This window comes from Doryrhamphus excisus, chromosome 9, assembly GCF_030265055.1.
Source record: "Doryrhamphus excisus isolate RoL2022-K1 chromosome 9, RoL_Dexc_1.0, whole genome shotgun sequence".
Taxonomy (NCBI): Eukaryota; Metazoa; Chordata; class Actinopteri; order Syngnathiformes; family Syngnathidae; genus Doryrhamphus; species Doryrhamphus excisus.
The window spans coordinates 11,578,272-11,596,825 of NC_080474.1; the positions used below are offsets into that span (position 1 = coordinate 11,578,272).

General features: G+C 39.5%; 1 protein-coding gene across 14 annotated transcripts in view; it reads right to left on the reverse strand.

Moving 5' to 3' along the window:
• Positions 1 to 18,554, reverse strand: part of lrp1bb (low density lipoprotein receptor-related protein 1Bb) — a 253,729-nt gene that overhangs the window by 117,338 nt on the left and 117,837 nt on the right. For 9 of the 14 annotated variants that reach the window (XM_058083119.1, XM_058083121.1, XM_058083117.1 and 6 more), the window contains 8 exons: positions 16,344 to 16,580; positions 15,967 to 16,147; positions 10,626 to 10,845; positions 10,094 to 10,283; positions 8,874 to 8,996; positions 8,415 to 8,558; positions 7,359 to 7,484; positions 5,473 to 5,586 (listed from right to left, as the gene is read on the reverse strand). In XM_058083119.1, coding sequence (XP_057939102.1) covers positions 5,473 to 5,586; positions 7,359 to 7,484; positions 8,415 to 8,558; positions 8,874 to 8,996; positions 10,094 to 10,283; positions 10,626 to 10,845; positions 15,967 to 16,147; positions 16,344 to 16,580 — 1,335 coding nt within the window. The remainder of the gene's footprint in view (positions 1 to 5,472; positions 5,587 to 7,358; positions 7,485 to 8,414; positions 8,559 to 8,873; positions 8,997 to 10,093; positions 10,284 to 10,625; positions 10,846 to 15,966; positions 16,148 to 16,343; positions 16,581 to 18,554) is intronic. The other 5 variants (XM_058083126.1, XM_058083123.1, XM_058083127.1 and 2 more) reach the window with 1 other exon arrangement.

Sequence of the window (18,554 nt, forward strand, 5' to 3'; positions counted from 1 at the left end):
GTCAAACATATTGGTGGTAATAGTGGTAATGAAGATATGAACCATGATAGCAAATAGAATGACAGTGACACACAATTGTAATAACTACAATCTCATTGATGACATCATTACTACTGTGATAATAGCATACCAATGACATCATGGATAAGTCAGTGGATTGTGCAGAGAAATACTTATGTACTATAAGTGTGTATATTGATGTGTGTATTTCTGTAAGTGTGTATGTACATGTATTTGTGCATAAATACATAGATACTATACTATACTATACTATACTGTGTTTTTTTTATACTATACTTTCACCGCACCACCAAATGCTGATACTATGTAGGAATGCATACAGGTAAGATTTGATTAACTTACTGAGTGCTAATGTGTACATTGTGTGGTGCACCTCACTGAAGAACAAACTCCAGGTCCGTATCTGTGGATGGTGGCTCTGTATTCAATTAATTATTTTAATTAGACGTTGTCACTATCATAGTTATAATAGTTACATAATAAATAAGATAAATTTGATCGCTATAATATATGTATCTTTCCTGGCTGCTAATGCTGTTTACATCAATTCTGTTCTTCAGTCATTGTCACTTTGACACCGTCCTTGGCTATGCCTGCCAAGAAAAGCAGCTTGTAAATCCACATTTTAGCTTACAGTTCAAAGCAAAAAATCAGAGAGTCATTGGTTGGGACAGTCGTATGTCAAGGTACCACTACATAAATGAATCTAAGATATGAATTTTAGAATAATAGTATGGGGTTTCATTCCAGGGCAAAATAAACATTGATTACTGTTTCATTTTGCAGCTGTTTTTGCCACTTACTGACAATGAAATATGGCAATTTCTTTGTGTGTGTTAAATCTTACTTATCACAACACAATATCAGTGGATATTATTGTATTATTGTTGTGAATATTCCACTTGTTTGCTTTTGCTGTGAGCTTGTGGCTGCAAATTTTTAAATCTGGTTCCTGGAACATATTCGGACAGTGACGTCACAGCCGAGATTGCGTCAGGACACTTGCTGGGTGGCATTTCAATATTGTGTCAAAACCTTAATTTCACTCCTATTTCATATTTCTTTATGCATCTATTGCATCGGTGTGAGTACTTTAATTTTGCTATTGTTTTTTACACTTGGTGTGGTATCATCAGCACTTTTAGGCCACTTTAATTGATATCATCATCTTTTTACCACCGTTAATCCAACAAAGCAAATTTGCGTCAGTATGTTGTTTGTCAACAAATTTCCAGTCTCTACCGAACATTTAAAGGGGAATTTAGTGCTATCAGACCTACAGTGATACATCATCTTTTCCCTACTGTTGATTGATGAAATTCGTATTCCAATCAGATATTATTTTCTTTTTAGATTTTGAGATAGGACTCCTCTTTGAGAAATGCATTCAAATAACCTTAGAGGATGTATACAGCTTTATTGACTCAGAATGAAACGCAATCCTACATTTGAATTGATTTATTAGCATCTGCTTCTCCTGACTAGAATAAATAAGGCTGTTGGTAGCATATCATATTTTTTTTATCAGAGCAATGTTATGTATACTTGCTTCGAATATGTTTGCTCTCACTGACAGCCTGTGGCTGAATTGAATTTAACATTCATTAAAAATGAAGCATGAAGCATCCATAAATAATGAAGGTTTCAAGTAAACAGTGAGCTTGGCTAAAAATGAAACACCAACATCCATAAATAATGTCAGGTTCATGTGAACAGAAAATCCAATGTGAGACAGTGTGTGACAACTACTAAACTACTGACAAACAAAATCCAAATTAACATCAATCTTGAAGGCGACTCCATGACTCCACTGAGCTTCAGGTGTTCCTAAACCCATAGAAGCTCCAGTGAAGCTGAGTGAGCTGCCAGGACTGCACACTGGAGTGCCTACTGAGGAGTAATGCCCGAAGAAGCTGAGACAACAGTGACTGAGAGAATATGTTTTCCTGCACAGCTTGATTATGACTGAATGAAACCAGGCATGAACTTCATTACTGCTTACACCCTGGCTGTTTGTGACCGTGTTTTAAAGCGGCTTAGGATTCATCAAAAGGAGTCAGAGGCAAAACAGCCAGTGCAGCACTTGCCAACCATCAGTTAGTGCATAGTGTTACAGTAGGTTGATGGTGTTAATAAATAATATCCAAATTGTATAAAGATATACACTGTATATTGTAACATTGTAGTGGGTAATTCATGCAGTCATGCGGTTGTACCAAGAGGTAGTATACCACCCAGTGGTTCATAACACAATGAGGGTATAATGTGGTTGTCTCTTGTCTAACCAAAAATTGGTTTTGGCATCCTCTGCCTCACACCCAACATGGATCAATGCAAGTGTCTGAGAGTCTCTCTCATCTGAAATCAGACTGTTGTCCAAACAACCAAACAAACCTCATCTGACTGACAATACCGCTGTGTGATGTATTGTCAAGCACACAAATCTGCTTCCTCTATTTGGATGACTTAATTTGTCTTCATATTAAATGTCCCGTTTCCTGCAACCCACTGAGCACTCTGATAGAACATCAAGCTTCATGCTGCAGGATGACCTGCACGATGAACTTTTGTCTAAGCTTCAGGAGACTCCATATGGAAAGCCCAGTGGTCCTGCAGCGATTTCTCTCTGCATGTTGCCATCACTATAGTTTGTGTGTGTGTGCATCTGTGTTCATCACACCACTTAAATTATTTGAAACAATTTATTTGAGTTACCTCTGAGCTCTGAATATTACTAAGATGTAGCAGCTATCATGTCTTTACTTTTTCTTTCTTTTGTTTTACCTCTTTCCAACTAAAAGTACTGACTACAACATCACACAAGGGAGACAGTGAAATAGCAACCTCCCAACGGAAGATGGAGCAGATGAAAGATTATCAGCAAGAAGCTTCAAAACAGGAAACTTCAAAGGTGCAAACTAATCTGGACACTCTTGATGCAATGTCCATATGTCACACTCTCCATCCGGTTCTTATCAATCATCATGTTCATGTCAATCCGCTGTCAGTCTGGAAGCAGCTAAGACTCGCGCATAGGTGGAGGCAGCAAGGGCCTGAGCAAGTTTAAGCAAAAAGGAAATTAAAATAGAGATGGCTCATCTGGAAGGAAAGAGAAACAGAGGCCAGCCAAAGCCAAGGTGTGGAGCCTGCTGAGACAAGCACAAGAAGAAGCTCAGCAGGCGTCAAGCGCTTACCAAAACTATCGAGTTCACATTAAAGAGTAAGTGAATATGTGAAAACACACATGGGTGCAAGATATTCCCCCCAGATGAATAGTTTGGCCTAACACAACAAACACAACAGCCATCTGATCTACATGTACTGGACCTTGAAGAGTACATCTCAGATGAGTTGATGATGAGCCAGAAAGATATCTCAGCTGGAAGTTGAGCACTTTCCTGACATTGAACCGAGAACCAAGGTAATCTCAGCCTTTGAGAGCTTGGAGACTCTTTGAACTTAAAGCTGAAAAGGAAGATGCTTATCTGCAGTGATTGTCATACTTGGACAGGGCAAGGGGAATCCGCCCTATTGTGGAGAAGTTGTTTTTCCACTTACAGACAACTGGTTGACATTTGGATTAATATATAAGGTAGACCATAATGTATCTTTCCCACTATTCTCGGTAGTCTCTCAGTTTGTCATCAGGGAGGCAAAACAAGGAATGCTACAAGCTTTAATGTACCTAGTTCCACAGTGCCCACTCAAAAAAAGGAAAGGACTGGGAATTTCAGCTATTTTCAGCCCAAAAAACTAATTAAAGGAGAGTATTGATAGTGCAGGGAAGCAAGAAGACCTGAACATACTACACATACAGAAATCACACCCCATTAAGAAATGCAAGAGCTTCCAAGCAATGCTGCTAGACGACAGGAAGAGCATATGTTTTGACTGCTGAACTTCAGTTTCCCAACTGGCACGGAAGTGTGAAGTTTTGATAAAAAGTGCAGACTGCAACAGTGAACCATTTATAGCTGCATTTCATCCAGGTCCTGATCCAACGTAGTCAAAGTTGATGAACCCTACTAGATACTATGATGGGGAACTGGAGACTGCAGACAACTGGAGACAACCAAAGGAATGCCCCATTAACCAAGACAGTGTTATTTGATGCCTCCAAAATACAAGGACCATTGGGACCCATGCATCCTTTCCACATATGCTGGAGTTGTTAATGTGACTGGAAGAAGAGCTCAAGGCTCCATTGTTGAGCCACTCAAAGGAGAAATAAGCATTCCACTTCCAACTTGTAACAGTGCGCCCAGAGCAGACATTCCAACTCTAGAGGTACCAACACATCTGCGAGCGACAGCAGACCAAATACCTCCACTATATTCCTCTTAGGACAGGGTATTTTTAAATAAAATTAAAGTGTGTCAGCAGTATCATGGCCCACGTAATCTCCTTGTGTCATTGTTGGCAACATTTGCCTATATGGAGCACACCACTCCTTAGTAAGGAACACATCCAAAACATGCTTCCTGGAAACAGCTGTCCCAGCAATCTGCATCCTTGTGATAACCAAAATAAAGGAGGACTTCAGTCAGGGTTTCAAGCAGAACAGCTCCCCACATACACCAGTGCAGCAAAATGACCACCTGGGCGAAACAGCTTTTTTTGGGTATGAGAGGAAAAATCAACATCCACCTTTGATGTAACAAGTCAATGTGTTATTGCTTCTTTGTCCAGGAAGAACTCAGGGACGTCTTGTGGTTCAAAAACAAAAAAATAAATGGTGGGGTATCGAATCCGGGTCCAGGTGTCTTGGAAAAGCCCGTCATCACTGGTGACCACCAAAGCAGCACAAGCGGGAGAAAATGCTCACCATTTCATCAAGACATTTACTATGTGGATGATGCTCTCGGATTGTTCCCAACAGAAGCTGAAGTAGTAGATGTTCTAAGGACAACCCGGAACTGCTGGACTTTGCTGTGAATAACTTACCGGTTCAATGAAGCCTTGAAGTAGCCTGGAATACGACAATAGACACATTCATCTTCACCATTCCTGTACCCCAGAAACCACTTTTGTACTTGTGGATACTTGGGTAAAGGGGTGGTGTCCGAGTGTTTTGTAACAAATCAGGGACTAAGTTGTGTGGGTTTTATTGTGAAATTAGGGATTTTATTTTGCCACTTTTGTACAGAAACTTTTAATATACTAGAGTCAGTCAAATTCGTCAAAGAGACATTTGTTGGTGCATGTTCACAGTGTTTCTCACCCTCTTAATACGGCTCCATTTCTGTGGCATTTCCAGTAAGTGCATTTTAGTTAAATAAATTTAGGAAGTGTGTCCCCCGTGCGTGGGTTTTCTCCGGGTACTCCGGTTTCTTCCCACATTCCAAAAACATGCTAGGTTAATTGCCAATTCCAAATTGTCCATAGGTATGAATGTGAGTGTGAATGGTTGTCTGTATGTGAGATTTCAATAAGAGAAAATACATGACTTACTACATGATCCTTCATCAGATGCATCACCACAGTCATCCTCCCTGTCGCACAGCCAAGCTTGAGGTATACATCGCCCATTCTGGCACGAGAACTGGTCAGTCTGACAGGACTGAGCTGTGAAAGAGGAAAGACTTGCACTTCATTAAAATCCAAACTGCATAAGTCAATGTGGGTTGCTCAGAACAACTCTAATGATCACTACATCACTGTGATGTCAATGTCTGCCTTGCACTTTATCACTCGATCACTCAGTGCAGCTCTGAAGGTCTCAGGGCCTTGGGAAATGTGCCACTTGACGGGCTGACAGCTACATGCGAAACAGCACTGGTTGGCACCCGGACCCGCCAGTGATCTTACATTGATGTGGAATATACGTGTCAATCTAATGAGGGAACATTCATCACCTTCTCTTTAATGCATGTTGATTGATCCTCCAATTAAAAGAGCCGCAGAGGCATCAATGATGGCTCTAATGTGATATATTATAAGTACTTCTGATGTACAGCTGCCACTCTGCAGTGTAACAAATCTATCATATCTATTATTTCATCAGTGCTGGTGGTAAATCAGTTGCAACTACAGTGATGTGAACAAGTGTTTGCCTCCTTTCTTTTTTGTTTTTGCATGTTTGTCACAATTTCAGATTATCAAACAAATTAAAATATCAATAGGATTTTTTTGGTAGACAGCAAAAATTTGTGGTTCCGACGTCCGCACAACAAAGGACATAATTTTCACACCCACGCCTCCTTGAGCAGCTCCATTCATGCGGAAAAGTTCTGTTCCGTGCACCTCCACATTTTTCTAACTACACGGATGGAGACATGCAGAAAAAAATAAATAAATACAAGCGAGCAGGAGATCCTTGTAGCTGAAGTACAGAAATACTGGCATTTAGTATACGAGGCAGACTGCCCTGACGCCCAGTACTTTAAGGCTAAAGAAATACTGAAACAAGTTGTGTTTTAAGTGAAGATGTTTGATTTTTATTTTCTTTTGCAAGCACATTCTCCTGCCAGGGTATAAGTCCCTTTGGTGTTGATAGGAAGAAAGAGGAGAGGAAGGAAGTCTGAAAGTCATTTTGAGCTGTGATTGCAGCACTCCTCCTATTCAAAGGACGAGTGGACCACCTTATCTTGCTTTTCTGTTGCAGCAGTAAATAAATACAACACAATTCCTCCTCTTCAAGAAGTAGACGCACAAGACGCAAATGTCGCCATGTTGAAAGTCAAATGCATGTGTTTCTGATAGTCTGCCCCCTGCAGTTTGGGAGCAGATGCTACAAAAAGTATAAAGACACACATGGGTCTCTTGAGCGGATTTCCACACAGCTTGTTCGTGCAGAAAGTATAACTCAGCCTTCACTGTGGTTCGCTGGAGTCCCATAGCTTTAGAAATGGCTTTATAACCTTTTTCCAGACTGATAGATCTCAATTACTTTCTTTCTGGGGGGTGCAACAGGGGAGTCAATCACTATTTCGCACAGAACCAGATTTTAAAACTGCCTTTTGTGTTTAGCTGTGTTGTCTATGACTAAAATTTGTTTGATGATCTGAAACATTTACTGTAAGTGTGACAAACCCTACTAAAAAAATAAATCAGGAAGGGGGCAAACACTTTTTGTTTGGGGGGGGGGGGGGGGGGGGGGGGGTATTTAAATGGTATTTCAAATAAAAGCTCTCTGAAAACAAACAATGGTTTGGAAAATCAGATTTTAAAAAATATATCCCTTGTGTTTAATAGCCAAATTAATAGCCAGTTCAAAAGTGCTTATACAATGCTTTTTAAAGTTTTGCTTTATTTATTTCAAACATCAATGTTACATTGAAATACATCAAATATTCACAATTCACTGATAGCCACGTTTAAAATACATACATACATACCTGAACATGTGTTGTTTGCCTCATCCTCATTATCACCACAGTCATTTTTACCATCACAAAGCCATCTTTTTGGAATACAGCGGTTGTTTTTGCATTTGAAATGATCAGTTGAACATGAGTGATTATCTGCAAAAGAGAACACGACAAAGCCCCAACAAAAAAATGAAAAAAAGTGAATTTTACTTAACATTTTCTGAGTCAAAGACACATTATGAAATATGGGAACGGAGAAAACAGAAACAATAAAATCAATATTGTGTGTACAGTATTATGTTTTCTGACAGCCTCCATAAAGACATCATCTGTGGTATGCTTGTGACAAATTGCAGTCATATAGCACACATATGCGAGCTACTAACCGAGTGTGAGTGTTGTAAGACTGTTTCGAGCAGTGGTGGGCGGTAAGGGCCTGTGAGGCCAGAAGCACCGACCAACATTTGCAAATAAAATTCCCGTATTTGTTCGACGACATTGTATGAATTTATTCCCAGCAATCTACTATCATCATTTAGTAGCGGGTCCCTTCGCTGCACTCTGTCTAGTATCTGTATGTTGGAATTTCTTGGGATATCACGACTTTAATATTTTTTATATTTTTACTACTAGTAAAATTACATTTATTTTCCAGCCTAATGTTCCCTAATGTTTGGATTGTCTCTCAAAAATAACATTAAAAAAATGTTTTTCAAATTTAATTTTAATAAATAATTTCCTTTAAAGTGGACCTATTATTGTATGATAATTTTTCGACTGTTTGTATTGAGTTGTGGACTCCTATAGAGCAGCTACACACTATAACCAGTACACAAAGCTTTATAGGTCTTCCAGAATCTGCACCTATTCCAGCTGTATTTTTGCTTCCTACCAAAACCGCCTGTTTTAATGTATTCCACCATCTGGGTACGCCGACTTCGTTGTGATCGGTCACACGACCAAAGTGGTACCGATCAAAACAAATTTGCCCAAATCGATTTATGTTGCAGTGCTGTTCTAAAAATGTGCGAATTGCTAAATTATTCTATTCATGTAAGTGGCCATAGACACTACAGTGCTCACAGCATATGTGGCTCTCCTCGTCGCTGCCGTCCAGACAGTCATCGTCTCCATCACACTTCCACAGAGGCTGAATGCAGCGTTGGTTTCGACACTGAAACTCCTCACTTTTACATCGCTGAGGTTCTGAACCACTGCTGGAGACTTCTGGTTGAAACAATAGTGAAGCAAAATTTCTATGAAGAATTAGTTTAATGGAAATTATTGGCACAGCTATAATTATATGAAAACACGCTTATCATAGTGTCATAACCTCATTCTTAACCACTGGGATTTGAATGTAATTTATGGAAACCCAGTGGGAATACTTCTCTTCTCAATTCATGTTTTCATTACCAGACTTGCATTGGAAGAGATGCAGCTATTAGTTAATCTTCTCCCCATTGGATGGAGGGATTACAGTGCACTAGGAAAAGATGATGTTAAGCCTCTTGCTTTGTCTGATTCATTATATCCTCCTACCTGTACAGGTGACATTGTTCTTTTCCAGAACCTGGTTGTCAGCGCAGGCACACACTCTGCCTCCTGGGATGGCAAGGCAGAGGGTACCACAGCCGCCATAATTCAAGCTGCATGCGTTGTCACCTGAAAAAAAAGACCTATATATGTTGTTGTACTTATGTAAAGCTTTTCCAAAGCCCACCTTATGCTCTGCGCCATGTTGATGTTTTGTTGATTTGACTACTGCAAATAACTAGCTAAGCATATGATTTGTTCAATGAAAAATACCAGGTAAAAATATATAACAACATTATTAATAACAGTTTTTAAAAGCTGGAGCATCATGTGTTTGTAGTCCCAAGATAAAATGTCTGATGTCCAATGTGTAATGCCTTGTACAGCAGAACAAAAGAAATGCTTGCTGTGCGGACCAGTTCCATTCTCTACTGCCAGTAATATCCGTTACCTTACCTATCTGCTCTTTTCAGCTTTCTAACAGCATGAATCCATCATCATTTGCAGTAGAAAAAGAAAGCCTTGGCCACCCGATATAACTTCACAGAATCGAGGCTTGAGAGATTTCAAAGTGTCTGTCACTATGATTTTTATATCTTGGCTTATAATGCCAAATTTGATTCCTGTATGCATTTATGTATTCATTGGGGCAATTTGTAAGGCACATTCTTGCAAATAACTGTGAGTAGTCAATGCTTGGGTGAGAATCCATCCCATCCATCCATTTTCTATGCCGCTTGTCCTAACTAGGGTGCTGGAGCCTATCCCAGCTGACTTAAGGGGTGAGAGGCGGGGTACACACAGGACTGGTTCAATCGCATGGCATATTGGGTGAGAATATATTACCGAAAACTTTAACTACCGATATATCACGTGCAATATTGGTGCCTTTAAAGTAGCTGCGTATAGTTAAGGAATAGACTGAACAGATGAGATCATTAATTAATACTGGGAAGCAGCAAACAGGCCCTGATTATAACCTTGTGAGTGGGTTGTTGTGTATGCAGTGTTTCTGTTCGAGGTTGTCTTACAAGAACCACTGCTCTGCCAATTTTTGATCTAACCCTTGATATTTCGTAATAAACCTTCCACACCAATACACTGCATTGCTAATGTCTGGACACACAACAGAGGGTGGTTCGATATGTAGTCCAACTTTCACAGTGTGGGTTGCTACGGTTCAGTGGCACAGGATGCAGAGAGAATAAAAAGGGAAAGCGGCCAACCTTGCTGACTTTGTGCATCATAAACCCGGAGGCCAAATAATGGTGGTCTTTCAATCCGCAACACATTGACATCCCCGGTGGACAAATCCAGCTGGAAGACTGATGCATTCATGTACTCAGTCCAAAAGATAAAATTGTGATAATGAGTTATTCCAAATGGATGATTAAGCTCTTTTCCATTGTAAACCACCTGCAATGGTAAGCAAAGCAACACTGTTATCAAAATATTTGAGCGCGTATGCAAAAATCTCAGAAAGGGTGTGGATAAAATAATTCTGAAACAGTATGGTGAATATATGTTCATCAGGAGATATCTATACAGTGTTTCTATTTCTAATCAGCACAGCATTTTTCTATTAGTCTGACACTCAATCACATTGGGCTTATATACATGAAACAGCTCAAGGATGGCACTGTGCAACAACAAAAATTATACACAAAAATTAACACACCTCATTTCATAGCAGGGATATTAGAAATGCAATAGAATAGAATAGAGCTGTTCTCCACAACATTACAGTTTAAAACTCACCTTTCGCCCCGTCCCATTGAGGTAAATCATTTCGATGTGATCATAGTAGGCATCACACCAGTACATGGTACTGGAGCTGTGGTCCAGAGTCAGGCCATTGGGCCATAGCATGTTTGAGGTGACAAAAATATGGCGGTTTGATCCATCCATCCAGGCTTTTTCTATCCTCCCAATACTGTCATTGACCTCATCCTCTTCCCAGTCTGTCCAGTACATCCAGCTAACCAATGCACAAGCACAAAAGTCAATCAATCAAAACTGTACGTAGAACTGCTTGTGTCAATGATAATTATCATGAAACCAGTAATTGAAGAGCTATTAGAGTTTCCCAAGATCAGAACAGTGCATCATTTTTGGTTTGTTTGTTTTAGCAAGGAGAGAGAATCAGCAATATATACATATACTTACAGTTATAAAATCATGGTTATACACTAATTTTATTGAGTGAAATTTGAACCCCTGTCAAATTGCAAGACATTGGGTAAGATTGACTCTGAGAAAGGTGAGGGATCCCAGAACTCCCCGAGAGAAGCCTGCTTATGGCCTTAAGGGAGCTGCGACACCAATCACCATGAAAAACAGCAGTAACATACTTCAACATAATGCATTGAGGTCCTGCAGTGCCTACAATGTCCCCTTGCTAAAAAAAAAGGACATACACAGGTCTGACTGCAACATTCGGTGTTGGTGTTGTTCTTTACAAAGGTTCCGGGAAGACTTCACTGCATTGAGGGACTGATAAATAGGGATGTGTACTGTGGAATATTGAATGAAAACCTCCTTGCCTTAGCCAAAACACTGAAAAAAGGCAATGAATAGGTCTTCCAGCATGTGAATGACCAAAAGCATACCACCACAGCAACAAACGAGTGTATCAAGAGAAACATTAGGATCCTGGAGAGGCCAAGCGTAGGTCTCTCAGCCTTAATTAAAATAGAATACATCTGTAAATGAAGCTGAAATTGAAATTGAGTTGGAAGGAACAGCCTTTAATTTTAACAACCTTTACATTTGGAGAATATCGATAGAAATGAGTGGTCCAAATCCTCGCCATGTACTACGTCAGGATCCGTTGGATGATAAAATATTACAAGTATTTCAATCAATAAAAAAATATATAGTTTTTTCTTGATTTTTTTTTTTTTTTTTTTTGGGGGGGGGGGGGGGGGGCTTATAGTGGTTTGTAGTATTTTTCTCAAGACCTACCATTGCAAATATGGACTGTTCATATTTTCTAAGGGGGTAAAGCTCAAATAATGATGAAGCCAAAGCACATTCATGAAGCTTGACATGGCACTGACATTGCGGTGCAGTGGTTGACATCATTAATCCATTCCAGACGATCGATGAAACCCAAAACACACTCTAACCAAATAAAAATTTCCCCATCACAAACAACGCAAATCCAGTCATTCCATTCCGGAAAGCCAAAAATGTTAATAAAAATGTTTTAGCATTGTACAATTAAAGTATTATATGCAGTAAATCATTTCAAATACATATACATAATGAATGGACGGATAAATGAACATTCAACCTCAATTAACCTTTGTTTCCAGTGTGGGTTTTTCTACAGCCGTGACCAATACCAAAAATTGTGCCGTAACAGTGTTAGTGAGCAAGCAAAAAGCTACAGTGCAGACCGCTGACGACATCATTGACGGGCAACTGGGGAGGATGACTTCCAGTTCCGTTTTCCAGTTGAGAGCACGCTAACTGGCTGTTAACAGGCCCGGTTTGTGATACATTACAAAGATACATTGCAAACACAGGTGGCCTCACAAAGTGTATTAATAATGATACAGGTCCAGCACCATGTATAACAACTGAGGCTGTGTACTCTAACAGTATAAAAATTTTGCATACATTTTTGACGGAATCCAAATTATACGCTATATGCTTTAATATTTGTCAAAGTTGGGAAAAAGTCCTTGTTTTGCAAGTCTCAAATAAAAATGTGCAAGTCCAAGTCAGGTCTCAACTAAAGACAAGACAAGCCAAGTTGATGCATGTCTGAAGTAATTGGCTTATATTATATAATATAATATTGCATAATATAAATATGCAATTTTAACAATGTGATACACCATTAAATGACAAACACAATTAATGCATTTTTAATTGTTTTATATTTTAAACAAGACCAGTGTGACAAGACACAAAGTCTTTCACAGAAAGACTGCTGACATGGCATTTAGTATTTGTATTCGTATAATCCACACCCTTGTTGTTTGTAATTAAACCTGACATAATAGATGCGTTCAATAAGGCAAATTCTGTGGGAAAATGTGTCTTGTCATGTTGGAATGACATAGCAATCACATTAGTGCAATACTTTGGATGGAGACACATTTTACTCAACAGACTAAAGTTCATAAAGTGGTGTTGCAAATATTTCATGATATTGTCAAAATTGTGACTTGAGTTTGACTCAGTCACACCTGTGTTATTTTTTAAGGAAACATTGTATGTGTAATACACTGAAAAATAAGAACCGAGTTATTGAAACATCGATGTTAAGTCATTGCCAAAACTTTTGGCCACGACTGTAGGTGGGTTAGCAATGTGTAAATGATGCTCAGTCCAGGGTGCACTTCTCATTGTAAGTCAAGTGACATTAACAGAGTGAGTGATTTAGACAATGGACGGAACAGAATTTTGATGGAAAACCATCAAAGACATACAAACCAACAAACATGACCATAACCACCTTGGAAGACGTAACAATGGTGAGTCCTGCCACTCCACAAACATGACATCCTGTACCAAAAAGTTTCTACTAAGTCCAGAGGAGCGGCTTCTGTTCATAATCCTGCTCAATTCCTGTCAGTTTAATCTCAACTCCACCAGATTGCTTTTCATTCAAGACAGCAGTTCATTTCGGCTATCTTTCAGTTATGCAGCCTCACCCTTATCTCTTGACACATCGACTTTAAGGTTGTTCCTTTGATTTCTTATCAATCAATACATGTGAGAGTTGATGTAGGCTTACACAATTGCTTTTCAACAGACCTACAGAGACCTCTACCAAGGCTGAATTGTTAACAAAATGTAAAAGAAAAAAAGATTGCGTCTGAATCTGTTAGCAAGCAGGCAACTTCCAATTTAATAAAGGAGATCATTCCTTTAATTCCAAAGAGACTCAAATTATAATAATATAATCCTGTATTATTCGTCCTTATGCAGATCGTCACAGACGTTTCATGGCTTTTTCCATGTTCCATATTTTAATTTGACGAGTGATGACTGTATTGCTGACCCTCTAATAAAGACAATTAAATAGCATATTGAGCTGAATTAACTGCAGGTATGAGGAATAAAGTAAAACATATACATATATATTGTTTTAAATAATGAGTGCCATCCTTGGGCTACAAGTACAGTTTTTAATTAATACAATGAATACATGCATTCTATGCACCGTCAGGGGCAACATTTCCAATCAGAATTCAAAACATGAACATGTGTGGTCAATTAATAACTTTACTGTATGTTAATTAATGAATAACTTATTTTTGTAAATAAATTATATTGCTGGACAGTATTATACTTCCTCTGTCCAAATTAATCTCACCACTCACAGGAATAAATCAATAGCCTCCTTTAAATTAATTTGATGGTATTTTCCATCCTAGAACACAAGGGGAAATTAAGTTTTGGCAATCCTTCCATCCCCCGATAGGTGGGAAATACTTCAGTATAATGACTTAAATACATAGCATAACAAACCAACTGTGTTAACAAATAGTCAATCTACAAATGATTGGAAAACTTTAATTGAGTTCTGTAGCACCTTCTTTGTTGTAAGCCTGGCCTCAGTTAACAAAGGAAATCATGTATTATGTCTGCAGAGGAACAAATCAAGTAGGTTAACTATGGCTAATGAGTTGGTGCTGGTGGTTCGTCTCTAGGCAGACAGAGATGCATAAATATCTTACTCACAAAATACAACAGTTCTACTGAATGAGGGTCTATGTGAGTATGTTAATACACCAGAAGAACACTGAATGCATAACTGGTTGTGTTCAGTGTGCAGCTTGTATAACAGCATATATGTGCTGTGCCTTAAAGGAGGTCAACACACAGCCAGTTGGAACTGTAAACTGTTGTGCTGTTACTGTCGTACTGTCGTAATAAAAGTGAGTCGACCTCTTGTTAGGTTCTGTTGTGTTGCTTTGTTTTGTTTCACCTTGGTGACCCCTTACATCCAGTGCCTTCCTGCGAGGGCAGTGCCACGAGGTGCACCTGTAGCCGATTTACCATTAGGGGTATTTGGCCACCAGGCTACAGCAGGAAGACGTGAGATCGTACTGCTTTGCCTGCATTCTGCTATACCATTATTTGTATCCCTCCTGTTATTGCCCCAGCGTTGTGTTTTATTGACCTTTTCCCCATCCTCCTGGTGCTTCGTGACACTGCCCTTGTCATGTAAAGATTTCCTTGTTTCCTCACCTTAGCATTCAGTACTTAGTTCCCATGGTGCTGTATGTCCTGCATCGTCTATCTGAGTTAGTTGTTTATCCACCCTTTTCTGCATTAGAGATCATAACACAATAACACCTCTAACTAAAAATGTACTGTATATACAGTCATCCCTTGCTACTTATCACTTTGAATTTTGTGGTTTCAATGTACCATGGTTTTTCCAAAATATATTAATGAATGAATCATGCTGTTTCATGGTTGAATACGGCCCATTATGAGTAAGGAACATTTTTTTGTTGCCTAAAATAGACATTTTCAATGATAAACATGGCTACTTGAACTAAAGTTCAAATATAAGGTATTCAAAAGACACAGTGAAATATGCTGTGAATGATATGCAATATTCTACACTGGTCACTAGGTGTCAGTAATATTACTGAGACACAACAACAGACTTTTTTGTAGGTTTGAATGATCTCACAAAAGGCACAATAATCCCACATAAAAATCCCAAATAAAAACACAGACTACTGTTACAACCATAACCCACGTCACGCAAAAACGCTTGAAGCTTTGAACCCCAATATCACTTCCTGTCGACCCGCCACTCACCTCACATAGAGAAAACATTTATAGCAACACACATGACCACAATAATTATCTATGTCTTAAATGGCTTATTGACTCTTATTATGTCTCCGATATTTGGTGAAACGGTGACTATAGGTGTGTTAGTTCATGTCTAGAGTGCTTGCATAATATTGAAGAAATTATTAAGAAGGTCATAAACAGGTTTTCAATTTATAAATAAGGAATCCTACGTATCATGATCAAGTCTGGAACCAATTGACCTTGATTAACGACGGATTAGTGGATACTAAAGTTTTGTAGGAATCCGAACAGCATATTTTCTTACCTGTTAAGAGGGTCAACCACAATGGCTCGTGGGTGTGACATGTTCCCTTCCAGTAGTGTTTTCCTGGTCTCAGAGGCTCTCTGCAACCTGGCAACACTGATTGTCTTTCTGTAGCCATCATTGGTCCAATATAAATTATTCCCAATCCAGTCCACAGATATTCCTTCAACATTGTCGAGTTCTATGAGCAAATCATTAGATCCAAATGTGAAACAAGGAATTTTACGATACAATCCAATGGCATTGATCTTGAAACAGATGTAAATAACTTTAGGTTAGAGGAAAATCTCTAATATGAGATATTAAATGCAAAATACACAGGAACCTGGAATTCTGCATTATATTAAAAAAACATACAAACATTTTTTTTGACTGACCTTCGTTAAGTATAGTTTCTCTGTGGCTTCCGTCAATGTTTTGCCTTCCAATAAGGAAACTGGTGGTGTCAGCAAAGTAAATATGTCCCAATGACGCATGGTAGTCAATAGCTCGAGGGTTGACAAGGTCTTCAATTGGCACCATATGCTCGTCACTCGACTTAACGTTCATATCCAAGCCTCGGATGACCCCAGGGCGCCCTTTACCGTAGAACATGAAGAGATCATTTTTGGGCTCTATGAGGCAAGAAAGGAGAGAACATTCTACTGTTATTGTCAATTAATTGGTCCAATTTGTCAGGGCTGATCCGAGCATTAAGCACTTTCACCAAGCACATTGTTCTCAAGGCTTAGCCAAAGCCAGAGTTATCCATTCACATTAATGGAGACAATGACCAATACCAATGACAATTCTGTATCATCTATCATGCTTGTGCTAAAAAGTTGTCTCAAAGCGTAAAAAAAAAAAGGTATGAGCAAATAGACCACGGCAAATACTTACCTTGGCAGAGCACTGTCTCTGATCTAAAATAATGTGACGTCTCAAAAGAGGGACAAACAGTGAAGCCTAGAAAGCTGAGGCAGCTCCTCTGCGGCCTCCCTGCCGCTTACGCTCTATGGGGGGCTCTATGTTCTCCAACCCTTTGGGATCCTTTGTAGAGGCAAGAGGAGGAATGAAGGAGGGCTTCCGGGGAGAGAGGCAGACCTCTCCTCACACTCAGTACCTACCCACGAGACTACAGTTCTGTGGGTGAGGACCACACATGCCTCAATTCAATTTATCATTTTGTGAGGGAGAAACCAACTACCCAGGAGGCAATTAAGACTTGCAAGAGACCCAGATTTCATACTACAGTGTGACCGCTGTAAGAAGCACGACCATTTAGCACTACCATCTCATTATGTTTAGGATGACGGAAAGCGCAAGGAGGAGAAAAGACACCGAGACCGACAGATCATGTGTAATGGGGGAATAAATCAAACATGTCATCCCAGATGCTTTGTTACGCAAGTTGCAACTTAGCCCCCCCCCCTCCAAACTGTGATGTAAATTTGATTTGCCTTTATTGTTAACTATGCAGTTTTCATGAATTGATTAGGCAAGTCAACAAATGCTCAATCAAAATTGCAGTGTGCCGATGGTGTTAAATAATTTTGCAAAGAATCTAAGTCCATCGGCACCCTTTCAATCAATATCATTCTACAGCAGATAAATGCACCATCTGCTCTATTATGACTTTATGTTGTCCTTCTCAGGCGTTCTTTATGAGTGCCTCCAATTAGCACTGTCGCTGACCTTAAATAAAAAAAGAGCCGACAATGATATATATCTAAATTAGGACTACAATTAGGACTACAACGATGACGTTCTTAGTTCATTCAGCTGAAGCTTGTGTCAATGAATGCAGTAATTGCGTAGGCCCTAAACGGACCAAATCAATATAAACCAAACACAAACAACTACTGGTTTGGGCCACAACATATCAAAAAATAAATCGTTGTTTTCCAAAGTCCAAGCTGATGTGTGTGAATATCCAGCCATTCATTTTCTATACAGCTTATCTTCACAACAGTCGCGGATATGCTGGAGCCTATCCCAGCTGTCTTTGGGCGAGAAGCGGGGTACACTCTGGACTGGTCGCCAGCCAATCACAGGGCACATATAGACAAACAACCATTCACACTCATATTCATACCTATGGACAATTTGGAGTCGTCAATTAACCTAGCATGTTTTTGGAATGTGGGAGGAAACCGGAGTATGGGGAGAACATGCAAACTCCACATCAAGCGGAGAATCGAACCCGGGTCTCCTAGCTGTGTGGCTTGTGTGCTAACCACATGCGCACCATGCAGTGTGTTGTCTAAATATGAATATCTTGATGTCTAAAACACAAAGATAACAGGTCTGTTTTCATGGATGACTAAATACATTTTAAATAAAAATATTCATATTGGGGTTAGCGCGCAGACCTCACAGCTAGGAGACCATGGTTCAATTCCACCCTCGGCCATCTCTGTGTGGAGTTTGCATGTTCTCCCCGTGCATGCGTGGGTTTTCTCTGGGTACTCCAGTTTCCTCCCACATTCCAAAAACATGCTAGGTTAATTGGTGACTCCAAATTGTCCATAGGTATGAATGTGAGTGTGAATGGTTGTTTGTCTACATGTGTCTTGTGATTGGCTGGCGACCAGTCCAGGGTGTACCCC